Genomic DNA, 14237 nt, shown 5'->3' with positions numbered 1-14237 from the left:
CTTCTACTGCTTGCCAAAAGTGCACAAGAGTATGTCTTCCCCCCCGGGTCGCCCTATAGTTTCAGGCATTGAGAATCTAACTCAGAATGGGAGTATCTATATAGACAAAATTTTAAGACCTTTTGTCGAAAAACTCGAGTCTCTGTACTCATCAATCCCCCATTCCAATGGCATTAGCCATATTAACCACTTCTTAGGACAAAGAAGTGTCTCCGCAAGCTCACACACCACCTTCTGCCTCGAACTACTTGAGTTTATACTCACACACAATTATTTCACGTTTAAGAACAAATTTTACCACCAAATTAGGGGAACTGCGATGGGGACAGCTTGTGCCCCATCGTATGCCAACCTCCACTTAGGCTGGTGGGAGGAACATCTATCCCAACACACTGGGATCTCCCAATATCTCCCCTTGATTTACCTGTGGCGTCGCTATATAGATGATGTCCTAATTGTGTGGTTGGGTAGTTCTGAGGACTTTGATGAGTTTGTTCAGATTCTCAATATAAATGGGGAAAATTTACGTTTTACAAACGAGTTTGGGGGCTCTAGCCTAAACTTCCTAGACCTTACAATCTCCATTACGTCTGGCAATAGGATAGACACTACCCTCTATCGCAAACCATCTGCGTCCAACAATCTCCTGAGATGGGACAGTTTCCACCCAACATCACTGAAAAGGGGTATTCCCACTGGACAGTACCTCAGGATCAGACGCAACTGTAGTACGATCGAGGAATTTAAGATTAAGGCAAGAACCCTAAGGGAACATTTCAGGGCAAAAGGATATCCCAATAGATGCCTTAAACGAGCATATAAGAGAGCCCTGGATTCAGACCGAGAGAATTTGATTCGTGATAACATCCAAAAACCATCTGAGGATCCCAAGGGGACGATACGTTTGATTGCCACCTTTGACGCAGGGTGGGATAATATCAAAAATTCCCTTGCCCGCTTCTGGCCTTTGCTAACAAGCGATGTACATCTTCAGGAGGTACTAGCACCGAATGTTACCATCACTGCTCGCAGAGGTAAGAACCTACGAGATCTCTTGGCCCCAAGTCATCTGAAAACTGTACTACCTCCGAAAACATGGCTCCAAACCCCCTTAGTGGGGACTTTCGGCTGCGGAAGATGCATTTCCTGCAAATTTATAAAAAAAGACTCTAAGAAAGTAAAAGACAGTCTAGAAAAGATGGAGTTTAATATAACCTCCTTCTTCAATTGTAATACAGCAGGCATCGTGTACCTCCTAACCTGTGAGTGCAATATGAAATACGTGGGCAAGACATTCCGCCCTTTTAAGAAACGGATCCAGGAGCATATCAGATCATGTAAGAACTTGACTGATACCCCCATTTCGAGACATATCCGCGAACACCACAATAGTAACCCAAAAGGGCTACGTTTCTGCGGTCTGGAATTAGTCAAAAGAAACCCCAGACGAGGAAATTATGATAAATTTCTTAGACAGAGGGAATGCTTCTGGATCTACCAACTTAAGACTCTAAGCCCTCAAGGCCTGAATGAAGGGTTCTCCTTTTCCCCCTTTCTCTAACAATGTATACTATACGTAGAATTCCTCCGATAATAATCTCTCTGTACTTTTGGCAACAATTCTGGAAGTGTTGAATTATTGTCACTAAATATCATTGTAAATATTCCTTTATATTTATTTATTATTATTTTTTCTTGGTACAATTCCTACGTTTTTTTGCAATATTACCTGTACCTTGCTGGTACTGGTTTCCGAAATGGTGATCTACTTTCACCTAAATTTATCTCTGTAAATATTTGTAAATAGCGGATTGAGATGGCAAACATACGTGTAAATACTCAATAGAATAATTTGCCTTATTCAGTAGAGAGCATTATTATAACATTGTGGACAAACTCTCTCCAACAATCTTCTGCCATCTAATGCATTATATACCTTGGTAGGTGTTTACAGCTCATTGCCCATATTTGTTAATATATACACCTTTAATTCTTTAATAAATACAGTAGCTGGCTCCCTCCCCCCCTCAGTACAGTAATTCGTTTTCAGGGGGCACTTTATACACCCCACTGTCCCCCTCTCCCAGACCCATTTAAGGTTAAGAGACTCTGTTCAGCGTTCCTACATAGCACAGACTGGTCCAGTCTGATGCTATTTCCATTTTCACGTTCTGAACACCCTGGGACATCAGGGGTTAATGTGATCGGACAGGGACACTAAGGGGTTAATGTGAGTCACCGCTGTATGCAGCGATCTTGCTCGCTGTTAAATGCCCTTCCCGGACTCACTATCCTATGAGATCAGATCGGACGTTAGCTCCTCCCCTCTCTGTTCCGTGGCGGCCTATGATTGGCCGCATGACGTGGGAGAGGTGTGACTAGCCCGTTTAAAGTCCGGCAGGGTCCAGGTATGCCTTTGCTTTTGATAAAGGCGCCACATAGCGCCGAAACGCGCGTCAGCAAGGACGCCAGACTTTAGGCTGTACTAATTCATGATGCCACTTTTAGGCTCTTAGTTAGCCGTTTTTACCTCATTTATCTAGTTTTTTGTTCCACGTTTTGGGTTTTTTTCCTCTCATGGGTTTGGGGTACATGATGGACTGTCTAGTCAGTCCTTATTTGGCATGATCAATTTACAAGCAGTTGTATCTATAGTCAGGGGAGTTATGAGACAGGAGATTTAGGGATTCTACTAGCCTGTTTACCTAAGGTGAACCTCTATCTATTTCTAAGCTAACCTTATTTAACTCCCATTTTAGAGCCACTTACTACAAAGGTGGCTTTCTAGGTACCACTAACTGTTTGCCCATACTAGCCACTCTGTACCAAGGTGGTCTTTAGGGCATGAGTAGCTGACTGTTTATAACCTTCGGACAGGTATAAGGAACTTAACACTCCTTTACCAAGAGTTTAACTTGATTTAATTTAATTTAAACCTTGCATATGTATATATTTTTGAGTTGTCGCCTTTGCCTGACCATCCTATACGGTTTTGTCATCTACTATACCTACCAGTTAGTTGGTCTACTATTGCCACTGTAGCCACAAGTATATGCTTTTCAGGTGTTAGACTGTATGCACTCTAGATTACAAGTTAACTGATATATTAACATAGTATTAATCTAGGGTTGCCTTCTATATCTGACCCGACTGCGTGTGGGATAGCATGTTTAAGGATACAGCTTAGATTTAGAGGCCCCTATAGGCGCATTCAACTTTGAGACATATACTTCGTGTCTCATATATTATTTCAGGGTTGCCCCCACTACTGGCAGCACCTGTTCTTGTAAGTTGCACTCTACCTATTAGTAGATATCCCGTACTGTCTCTGTCTCCACTACCTTGAGGAGCAACTCTCTACCTGAAAATTGGGTTTATCCCTATACTATCCGTATTACTATTATTATTTCTACACTAGAAAGTTGCTCAAAGCTCTCCTGCAATAATCTGCATAATAGCATCTAGACCCCATCTACAACCTAGACCCTCAGAGGATAGCACTGTATTTTACAGTTTTTATTCTTGTCTGTTTACCTTTATGTAACGATTTATTAAAGTTTTTTTGTTTTATTCATACATACTTTTTCTATGGTTTACCATGGCACATTGAGCCATATACTATGTTGTATGGGCACACCTCTGGTTAACGTGGGTTGGAGGTCGGATTCTTTCTCCTCTCCAGCAACCTTTAACTTTTGGGGATTTTCTTTTCATTTATCGCTTTGGGTTATGCCCATTTTGCTGCCCATCTAGTCCTATTTCTGTGTCTTTAGGATTGAACTTTTGTCTAATCCTTCAGTCACCTTTTTCTCTATAGGTTTGAAAAATATACTGCGCAAACTCACTTTGTGTGTCAAAAAGGCAGAAAAAATGCTTTTTACCACTACACTTGGTACAAGCTAGCGGAAAACATATCCCACGCTAAGGTTCAAAATATGCCTTTTGAATTGCCCTGGGATGTCTTCTTTAAGAAATGGTATGCCTTTATAGTGTAGTTGTAATATGTAGCCTGCTCAAGTGCTCCAAAGTGGGACACGGACGCATCAAAACCCTCCATGAAAATTCACACTTAAAAAACTTAACTTGTTATGTCTCTTTTACAGCAGTGTAACTTCACAAAATAGTGTCTAGGTCATACATTGGGCATATTGTTTTACTCAGAAGGCTTAGCTGAGCATAATTTGGGGGGTTTGAACTTAGTGGCCCATATGAAATGTACAAAATGCCCAGCAAAAATGTACGGTAATCCATATGTAAAAAATGCCCAGACACATAATTCCAGCAGTGGAGGCGGAGCCAAGAGCTTGAAGCGAACGGTCGCATGGCCGCAGTCCTCCGGGCCAGAAAGCGAATAAACCGAGAAATCAGGGCCCACACACCCGGCTCACACTCGCCAGGAGAGCGCCTAAGACCCGCACGAACCAGATGGGGCGGAAAAATAAAAAAGCTAAACCTGATAGTCCCCGCCAGAACAGGGATATCGGGGAACTGTGGCGGCAAGCGCATAAGGCGGCGGAGGCCAAGATGGCGTACTTACATGGCGGCTGCTCTGATTTCACGGAGGGCTCCTCAGACGAAGAAGAGAGTACCTCCATGGTGGCCAAGCCAGCCCCAGCGATCACACAGGCGCCAACTCACAAGAAAGCCCCTACTCCAGTAACCATGGAGGCGATCGGGGACCTAATGGCGACCCACCACGAGAAACTTGCGGCCGAAGTGGCCCTCATTAGAGGTGACATTCAGGGCATAACGACGAGGCTGAAAGCGGTGGAAGCCTCCTCCACTGATCACACCACCCAGCTAGCAGACCTCCAAGCGGCAGTCCGGGCGTTACAACAAAAATCATGGCAACACGAGCAACAAATCTCTGCGCAGGAAGACAAGAACCGCAGAAATAATTTGAAGCTCCGGGGAGTCGCCGACTCAACACCCGACGAAGAACTTCCGCACTTTATCAGGCGGCTCCTCTCTGAGATACTGACCCCTAAAGCGGCAAAAGCAATCGCCCTAGAAGGCCTCTTCCGCACGCCAAAACCACCGAAGGCCCCGCCGACTGCCTCGAGGGACCTAATAGTCCAGTTTCAGTCCGCCAAAGACAAGAGAACAGTGCAAGATGCCACTAGACACCAAGCCAACTACCACTTCGAAGGGATGATCCTCTCCTTCTTCGCAGACCTCTCAGGCGGGACATTGGCGTGGAGAAGATCTATGAGCGCTTTCACGGCCCTACTTCGGCTCCACCAAATCAGGTACCGCTGGGGACCCAGCCGCACCATACACATTGACAGAGGGGATGCCAAACACGTTATAAGGGACATGCAAGAAGCGGTGGCACTATTGGGCCTATTTCACTTACCCACAGACTCGCTCACGATCACGCCGTGCCCAACAAGCAACACTACCACACTAAGAAGGGATGCCATGAATGCCCCGGAGTTTATCCCCCAGGGGAGGCCTCCAGACCCGAACGCCAAGGCTGCCCACTCGAAGCCGGAATCCAACCCGGGCGAGCACCGCTAAACTCGCACCAGACCGCAATGTGGTAACATGAACGGTTTGACTACTCCTGGCAACATAGCCACACACAAGACACTCTTTATAACCGTATTTTTTCTTTTTATTTGCATTTTTATCTTTATCTTTCAAACTGTGTTAACCCGTTCTTTCCAAAGTGGCCTTCCGATAGTAGGCTGTTTACCTGCTGTAACTGTATACCCTAGCATTTGTCTGAACTATAGAATGCCTACTTAACTCAAGCACTACATATGCAGTAGAACGGGCCTCGGACCACTGTCATTAGATTTAGATTTTATGATGCGTAATTTACAGCCTTATGTGCATGTTAGTCTACCTCATGCGACAATTACGTCCCGACCCTGCAGGCACCATGTATCCCCGGTATATATAACTTACAGCCACGATGCCCATACCGAGCTCGGCAGTAAATGTATACTCAGGCCACAGGGGCGCACCTCACAGCGGCACCATACTTGGGCAACAATAGGCAATTTAGGTACAGCGACACCTTACATCACACAGCGACACTTATGAGGCTGTAAGCCGACCCACCCACAACAAATGCCACTACGAGTTCCAGTCACTGACATAGCTCATAGATACTAGCTAAACACCTAGCAGACACATACGCTGGATAATACCGCTGAGCCGAACGAAGGCCTAAGCCAATATGCACAACATATAACCCTCACATTATGTGAGAAGGTATTCCGACCACCATACGAAACCACACTACATATAGGAGTGATGGGCTACAAGAACTTAACCTAATTTAATCAGAAGGCCGAACAGGTTATCCCCATGTGTATTCTCATTTAAAACAGTGCTGCATGTGCTCTTACGCCACACTGGTAACATGTCGTGAAAATGCATGCAGCTGCGGGGTCATAACTGCTCTTTTAGGCATAATAATATATCGTAATACTGTTCCCTAACTGTTAAACGTTCATCACTAGTTCCTTCAAATGTTAACAGGCCTACGGGCAGATACAGACCAACGTCTATGACGTACACTCACCTTACCCTGCAATGCTTAGCATTTATGTTTTATATTGTATTAAACAAAAATGTGCTGGACCAGCGAAATGAAGCAAATGTCAGCTTATCAAGGTTAATATTGTATGTATTCTGCTTCATTGTGTTATATGCATGTTCTTGCACCCGTTATTGTGACGGGGCAAGACGATTTGTCCACTTTTGCACAATAAAAATAAAGAATTAAAAAAAAAAAAAAAATGCCCAGAATTATATTTTACCACATACTTTGGCATATATTGGTGAAAAAATGGGGGCATGTTAAAGCACAATATGCACCATATGAGATACCCTAAGGTGTCTACTTTTACAAATGGTAGGCCTTTGTGGTTTTTTTTGAACAGTCAAACTGCTATAATACCCCAAATTGAAGCATAGGCCCATTAAATCCGCCTCTCAAAATTCTACTGTAAATGTTGAAACGGACAGGTCTCCTATATGGCACTGTAGCTTCACGAAATAGTGCCAAAGACATACAATGGGGGTACAGTTGTACTCAGCAGAAGTAACTGAACACATAATAAAACCTTGTACAGGAATAGCACACACCAACTTTACAAAATACACATGAGAAGTTCTTTGTTATAAGTTTGTGTGCCAAAAAACCCAAAATACTAAATTTTACTCCAATATTTAGCAGAGATTGGCGGTGAAATGGCTACTTAGAAAGTGTCAAAACAACCTTAGGACAATAGCCTGTGATGTCTACTTTATATAAATATATACTTTTGTGTGGTAATTTTGTTTTCTTTTATGGCTATAAAGCTTACAAGACAAACATACCAAATTCTAAAATCGCTCCATATTAAAAGTTTATTTTACTCCTTGTGCTTTGTGACCTGTAACTACCAAAAAAAACTGAAAATCCCAGACACATTATATATTCTGTAAATCAGAACAACTAAATGAATTTATTTTTAATTACTTTCTTTAACCTGCACTAATTAGGCACACATTATTATTGCAAAAACTGGACAAAAAACACAAAATTTTTCTTTTCTTTTTGCATTTTTCTGTATTTTTTTTTAATAATAAATAAGCATTTATATATATTACATCAAATTAAAGCCCTTTCTGTCCTCTAAAAACAGTAAATAATATGCGTCGGTGCAATAAACCAGAGAGATGCAAATTGAAGTTGAACGCATACAGCAAGAAAATGCAAAAATTGCTTGTGTCATTAAGCGTAAGACAAGCTTCTGAAGCTGTGTCCTTAAGGGCAGTGGCGTACATACCAGGGTCGCGGCTGCGACCGGGCCCGGACCACCAGGGGGCCGGCCGCCCCTGCGACCCGGTATGTACGCTCTGGGCCAGCCTCTTCTCCTGGGGGGCCCAGGAGCCGGCCACCTCCGGGCCCCCCGAGGCTGGCCCTGCTTACACCCGGCGGCCGGCTGGTGCGCGAGGGAGCACTCTCCCCTGAGTGCTTCCTCTTCAGCTCCCTCGCGCACCGCACTGTATCAGTACGCGGCGCGCGAGGGAGCTGAAGAGGAAGCACTCAGGGGAGAGTGCTCCCTCGCGCGCCCGCAGGACCAGCCTGCCTGCCGGGTGACCGGCCCCCCCAGGAGCCCAGCAGCACCACTGGACCCCAGGGAATCCCCTCAGCACTCCAAAAGGTAAGGAGGCTGGGGGGATTAAATAAAAAAAAAAACGTGTAAGTGTGTGTGAGTGTTAGTGTGTGTGTGTGTGTGTGTGTGTGTTAGTGTGTGAGTGTGTTAGTGTGTGAGTGTGTGTGTGTTAGTGTGTGAGTGTTAGTGTGTGAGTGTTAGTGTGTGTGAGTGTTAGTGTGTGTGTGTTAGTGTATGTGTGAGTGAGTGTTAGTGTGTGTGTGTGTTAGTGTGTGTGTGAGCGTGTTTGAGCGTTAGTGTGTGAGTGTTGGTGTTTGTGTTAGAGTGTGTGTCTGCTACTGAGTGTGTTTGTGTGTGTGTTAGTGAGTCTGTTTGATGTCTGTTAGTGAGTGTGTGTTTGTCAGTGAGAGTGTATGTTTTGTAAGTGAGTGTGTATGTATGTCTGCCGCTGAGTGTGTCTTTGTCAGTAAATGTGTGTGTCTGTTAGCTAGTGTGTATGCATTTGTTCGTGAGAGTGTGTGTGTGTGTCTTCAGCACTTACCTTTCTACAGCGCCGGACTCCCATGGCGCTGGGGATCCCTCCGCCTCTGAGCTCCGAATGCGCATGCACAGCAAGAGCCGCGCACGCATTCAAACCGCCCATAGGAAAGCATTACTCAATGCTTTCCTATGGACGTTCAGTGTCTTAAAATGGCGGAAGCGCCTCTAGCGGCTGTCAGTGAGACGGCCACTAGAGGCTGGATTAACCCTCAGTGAAACATAACAGTTTCTCTGAAACTGCTATGCTTTCAGCTGCAGGGTTAAAACTAGAGGGACCTGACACCCAGACCACTTCATTGAGTTGATGTGATCTGGGTGTCTGTAGTGGTCCTTTAAGTGTGTGTGCATCTGCATGCAGTGGCGTACATACCGCGGTCGCAACCCCTGCGACCAGGTGCCCGCCGTCATGTGTTGCTGCCCCGGCCCGCGCAGAGTAAGCGCGAGGGGGGCCCATGGATCAATTTTCGCACCGGGGCCCCATGGGTCATGTGTACGCCACTGCTTAAGGGGTTAATTTTTTAAGGATTCTATGCTCATAATGCGCAACATGTATACCTGCTGAATGTGACTATTGCTTCTCTCTAGAGGTGCATTGGATTGGTGGATTATTACCCATTGGTCATGTTGTCCCATCAGATGCTCCTCCGAGAGAAACACTGAGGGCAACTTTATTATGATGGATGATTTCAAGTGGGATAGGGCTGCATAGTCCCAGCATTAGTTATAAATTGTCATAAATTGAGTTACCTTTATTCTATTTAAAGGGATAGTATAGTGCCAGGATTACAAAACTGTGTTACTGGCACTATCGCTCCCCCGGCATCCCCCCCTTATCACGCCTGCCCCCAATTTAAGATTACAGAGTTATTTTAAGGATGCAGGAAACATAAATAAAGGCAGGCACTAAATCTATGTAAGGGAGAATGCACTTTTGGGAATAGGAGCATGCAACTCCCAAGTAAGATCAGCTGCAGTGAGAAGCAGCCACTCAATTTAAAAAACAAAATGTAATGTATGTATTCTTGGGTCCTCTACCAGAAGCCTGGGTGTCTGAGGGTTCTGCACAGTATCTTAGCTGTTCCTAGAACTGCACGCTTCTAATCTCCGATGCCCCATCTCCCTTAATCTGGGAGTCACAGCCCCGAGGGCTCCTATCACAACTGAGACTACAACTGCCTTTACTTTCTAGCTCCTCTTTCAGTCCTTTGTTTTCCTTCTCATGTTCCTTCTTCCTGATGTTGTAGTCTTTGGGTATTGCTTCATCCACCACTACTGTAGTACGCTGTTCCTTGTCTGGTTGGTTGGTCAGCACTTGCTTGTCTGTCTGGATCTGAAAGTCCCACAGGATCTTAACCCTGTCATTCTTAACTGCCCTTTGTGGTATTTCCCATCTGGATATAGGCAGGTCCAGCCCATATTCTGTGCAGATGTTTCGGTACACAATCCCAGCAACATGATTGTGCTTTTCAGTGTATGCTGTCTCTGCTAACACCTTGCAGCCGGTTACTATGTGCTGATTTGTCTCAGAGGCCTCTTACACAATCTGTCTGATGTGGTAGACCGTCTGCTTTTATTGATACACATACACACACACACACACACACACACACATACACACACTCTCAAAATGTGAACTCATTGTGTATAAGTACATAATGATACTAAAGGAAGATCAGCTGTTTCAAAAATAATTGCCTTTCTGTGCGCATATGCATATTAACTGTAGTAAATACTTTTATCTGCAGGATGTTCTGACTGATCTCTCGGCAGAATGTGAGGATCTTCACATTGATGGGGTGCAGGGAGATTGCTATTCTCACAAGGTCAGTCATAGTCCTGACTTTATTCTGTAATGTGTTTATTTTATCTCCATATTGATACATCGGCTTCATAAAGATGTTGTGATGCTTGTGAAGATTTTTGGTTCAGACAGGAGACTCAAAGGAAATCTTCAAAGGTTTTTTAAAGGACACTCTAATCACCACAATTTGTAAAGCTCATTCTGGTTGTTGTGAAGAGCCTTTGGGCTCCAACCTTGCATGGCAGTGATGGTTTGCAAGAGCAAGATGCAACATATTCAGTGCTTTCCTCTTATTACAATCTAAGGTTGGTTGGATAATACTGAAGTTCCTTTCACATTTTCTAAGCCAAAACAGAGGGTCTGAGAGCCTAATATTTTTGTGTAATTGCATAGCCAGTTTATCAAAGAGCTCTCACCAAGATATAGATAGATTTTATTATTAATTAATTGTTTTCTGAATTTCTATCAAGTTCATTGCATAAACAAAAAAAAATAAAAAATCTGACGACTACAATCTATAACCAAGCAAGATTAGAGAATAATAAGAAATATATAGTAACATTAAGTGTTGACTTAGAAACAATACCATAAGGAGATGTAGTGGTCATGGTGTTTAACTCCCCTCTTGAATATATTTAAGTGTGCACATTAAAATACATAGTTACATAGCTGAAAACAGACTTGCGTCCATCATGTTCAGCCTTTCTCACGTATGTTTTTGTTGTTGATCCAAAAGAAGGCAAAAAACCCAGTCTGAAGCCATTAATGACAACTCGTTGTACTCTATCCTTAAGCCAATGTTATACCCAAGAACAAGAATATTTATCTAGACCAATTTCTTTTAGTTTGAAGACCAATCTATTGTGTGGAACCGTATAAAATGCCTTGGCAAAATCTAAGTAGATCACATCCACCACAACACCCTGATCTATACTTCTACTTCTTCGTAGAATGCAATAAGTTGGTTTGACATGACCTATGTTTCATAAAACCATATTGATTATTGCTAATAACAAAGTTCTTCCCAACAAATTCCTGAATATTATCCCTAAATAGCCCTTCAAATATTTTCCCAGTCACAGAAGTTATGCTCACAGGTCTATCATTTCCAGGCAAGGATTTTTAACCCTTTTTAAATAGAAGAACAACATCTGCCTTCCTCCAATCCTCCGGTACCTGAATACCTGAAACAAAAGAATCTTAATAGATTAAATACAGATCAAATTCACTTATTTCCCCACTTAGCTCCTTAAGTACTCGTGGGTGAATACTGTCAGGCCCCGGAGCTTTATTTACATTAATTTTCTTTAACTGCTGAAGCACCTTGTCTTGAGTCATCCAATCACAAGTTATCTGTCAGATTTTTTGCAGCAATCATTTGCAAATCTCTTGCCATAGGATCCTCATTAATATATACTGAAGAAAAATAGTTATTTAACATTTCTGCCCTTTTCTGGTCTTCATTAACTAACAGACCCATCTCTGTTTCCAGTGTACCTACACTTTCAATTTTTGTTTCTTTAGAATTGATGTACTTGAAAACCTTTTTGGGGTTGGTTTTGCATTCTTTGGCTATCCAATTCTCATTTTCTAGTTTAGCCACTTTAATTGCCTTTTTGCAAGCTTTATTGGCTTCCTTATATCTTATATCGGATGCCTCTGATTTGTCCAATTTAAATGCCCTTTTCTTATTTTTAATCTCTTGTTTTACTTCTCTATTAAGCCACAGTTTACTCGAAATAATTATGAGCGCCTATCTTGCTTTCCTGGCACACTGAACGTATATTTTCTGTTTCCACTTCCCTGTCCATTATTAAGATATTCAAATACTCTCTTATGGGGGCATTGCTACATTTTCCAGCTAACCATACACTTGTCTTCAGTGTAATATTTAAATCTGTCTCTTTCACTTTTTCACTTATTCACCCTGTCATGTGTCCTCCCCCTCAACAATATTACTTGATTACTTGATCACAAAATACAAAAACCTTAACACCCACATCATCACCTACCACATACTAGATGCAATAAATAGTTAATTCAATTCTCTGGATGTCACTATATCGTCAATATAACAGAATCATAAGTTTCAAAACCTGTTTTTTTTGTTTGTTAGATTGTTGTGTGTGGTTAAAGGAACACTATAGTATTGGGAATACAAAGCTATATTCTTAGCACTACAGTGTCCCTCTGCCCGAGCGTCACCAATAACCGCATTGTTTTACATTGCAGGGTTAAGGGAGCAAGGACACTCCACTTACAGTGTCCCTTTAATTTGACCGTATTTATCCTTGTCCTTGTGTGAATCTGAAACTAGCTGTAAAATATGTTCCGTATGACTAGAATGAAGTTCTCTTGTCTAGGCAGGCCCAAGGAATGTGTTCCCCCGAGTGATTGTGAAAACTCCTGTATTCATTGTTGGCAATACATTTTCATCGTTAAATGGCGTTTTTTTTTAAATGTAAGATGTAATTCAGTGCCATCTGCATTTAACTCCTGGAAACTTAAAGCTTTTCCACTTTAACAATGTGTTTTCTTTATTTATTTCATGTGTTGATTTAGGGTATAACACAAGCTGCTCGTTACATTTACGAAAGACTTATTAATGATGGCATTTTGAACCAGGCCTTCACCATCGCTCCTGTAAGTATTCTCTGGTAACATTGTTATAGTCACATCACAACTCTATATCTCACTGTTTGTAAAGTTGTTTGCAAACTGCCTTAATGCTTTCGTTTTGGAACAGCAATGGAGAAATCTGACATCCACATGTTTGTGAGGAACATTTGCAAAGATGCTCTGAGGCTGGCTGAGCCTGTCTCAAAACCTTGTGTTAAGCAACTGATATATTTTATTACACGCTAACAGTGTTCAAAAAGTGGAGCGCTACTTAATTTTCTAAAGAGGAGGGTATATATAATAGGAAACCTGACAACCTATTGAGTTAATGATATGCAAATAAGTGAAAAGTATACCCTTTGCCTCTAGAAAAAAACACAAATAAAACGTCAATAAAATTACTCATGTAATAAATGCAACAGACTAAATAATAAAGTCCAATAAGGTCTGTGCAAGTCCCTTTGTTCCCGGTGTTTTCTTTTATGGTGTTACTCCATGATCAAATAGATATGAAAATGCAAAGAAAAAAAGGGTAAATTAGTGATTTACTACTTCACTACAAAAAGGGAATCCTTTGTAAAAATAAATTGACTTTATTAGAATCTTAGCTAAAAGCTAAGTATCAATGTAAAAAGTTTCACATAAAATAAAATTGGAATTAAAACAAACTCCAGATATCTTTAAATGAATGGTAAGGCTTCGTTATGATATGCCTACTAATAAGTACAGAAAGTACTGGGTGCAGACCTTATGCTGTTCTCGGCGTCCCGAAATCAGCAGTTCAGATGTTAGTTTGATGGTAACGGTAAAGGTAAATGCTCCCCAGGCACTGGCTTTCTGTGATGTGAGTTGTGTCCCTCCAAACGCGTTTCTCCGTTCCAACAGCTTTATCAATGGATCGGCCGTTGGAATTTTTCCATGAATTGGCTACTCTTGGTATTCTGCTCCCTACTGCCCTCTGTTGTATACTTTAATTTTCTTTAGCTGTATTGTGTTTGCAATCTGAAATGATTGTACTGCTTTACATTTTGAATATCTGAGCAGCAATGGCACACGTGCACAATGTCTGAATTTTACAATAAGTTTTTCTCTGTCTGGATGCAACTGAATGGCTGAAAAACAAATAATGGAAACATTCGAGCGGACACTCAAATCCAGTG

General features: G+C 42.3%; 1 protein-coding gene across 1 annotated transcript in view; it reads left to right on the top strand.

Moving 5' to 3' along the window:
* Positions 1 to 14237, top strand: part of DAGLB (diacylglycerol lipase beta) — a 69473-nt gene that overhangs the window by 45988 nt on the left and 9248 nt on the right. The window contains exons 9-10 of the mRNA XM_063430361.1: positions 10403 to 10480; positions 13021 to 13101. Of these exons, the coding sequence (XP_063286431.1) occupies positions 10403 to 10480; positions 13021 to 13101 (159 nt within the window). The remainder of the gene's footprint in view (positions 1 to 10402; positions 10481 to 13020; positions 13102 to 14237) is intronic.

Source organism: Pelobates fuscus, chromosome 8, assembly GCF_036172605.1.
Source record: "Pelobates fuscus isolate aPelFus1 chromosome 8, aPelFus1.pri, whole genome shotgun sequence".
Classification (NCBI taxonomy): Eukaryota; Metazoa; Chordata; class Amphibia; order Anura; family Pelobatidae; genus Pelobates; species Pelobates fuscus.
The sequence above is the reverse complement of the archived record's forward strand: the minus strand, read 5'-3'. Positions and strand labels throughout refer to the sequence as shown.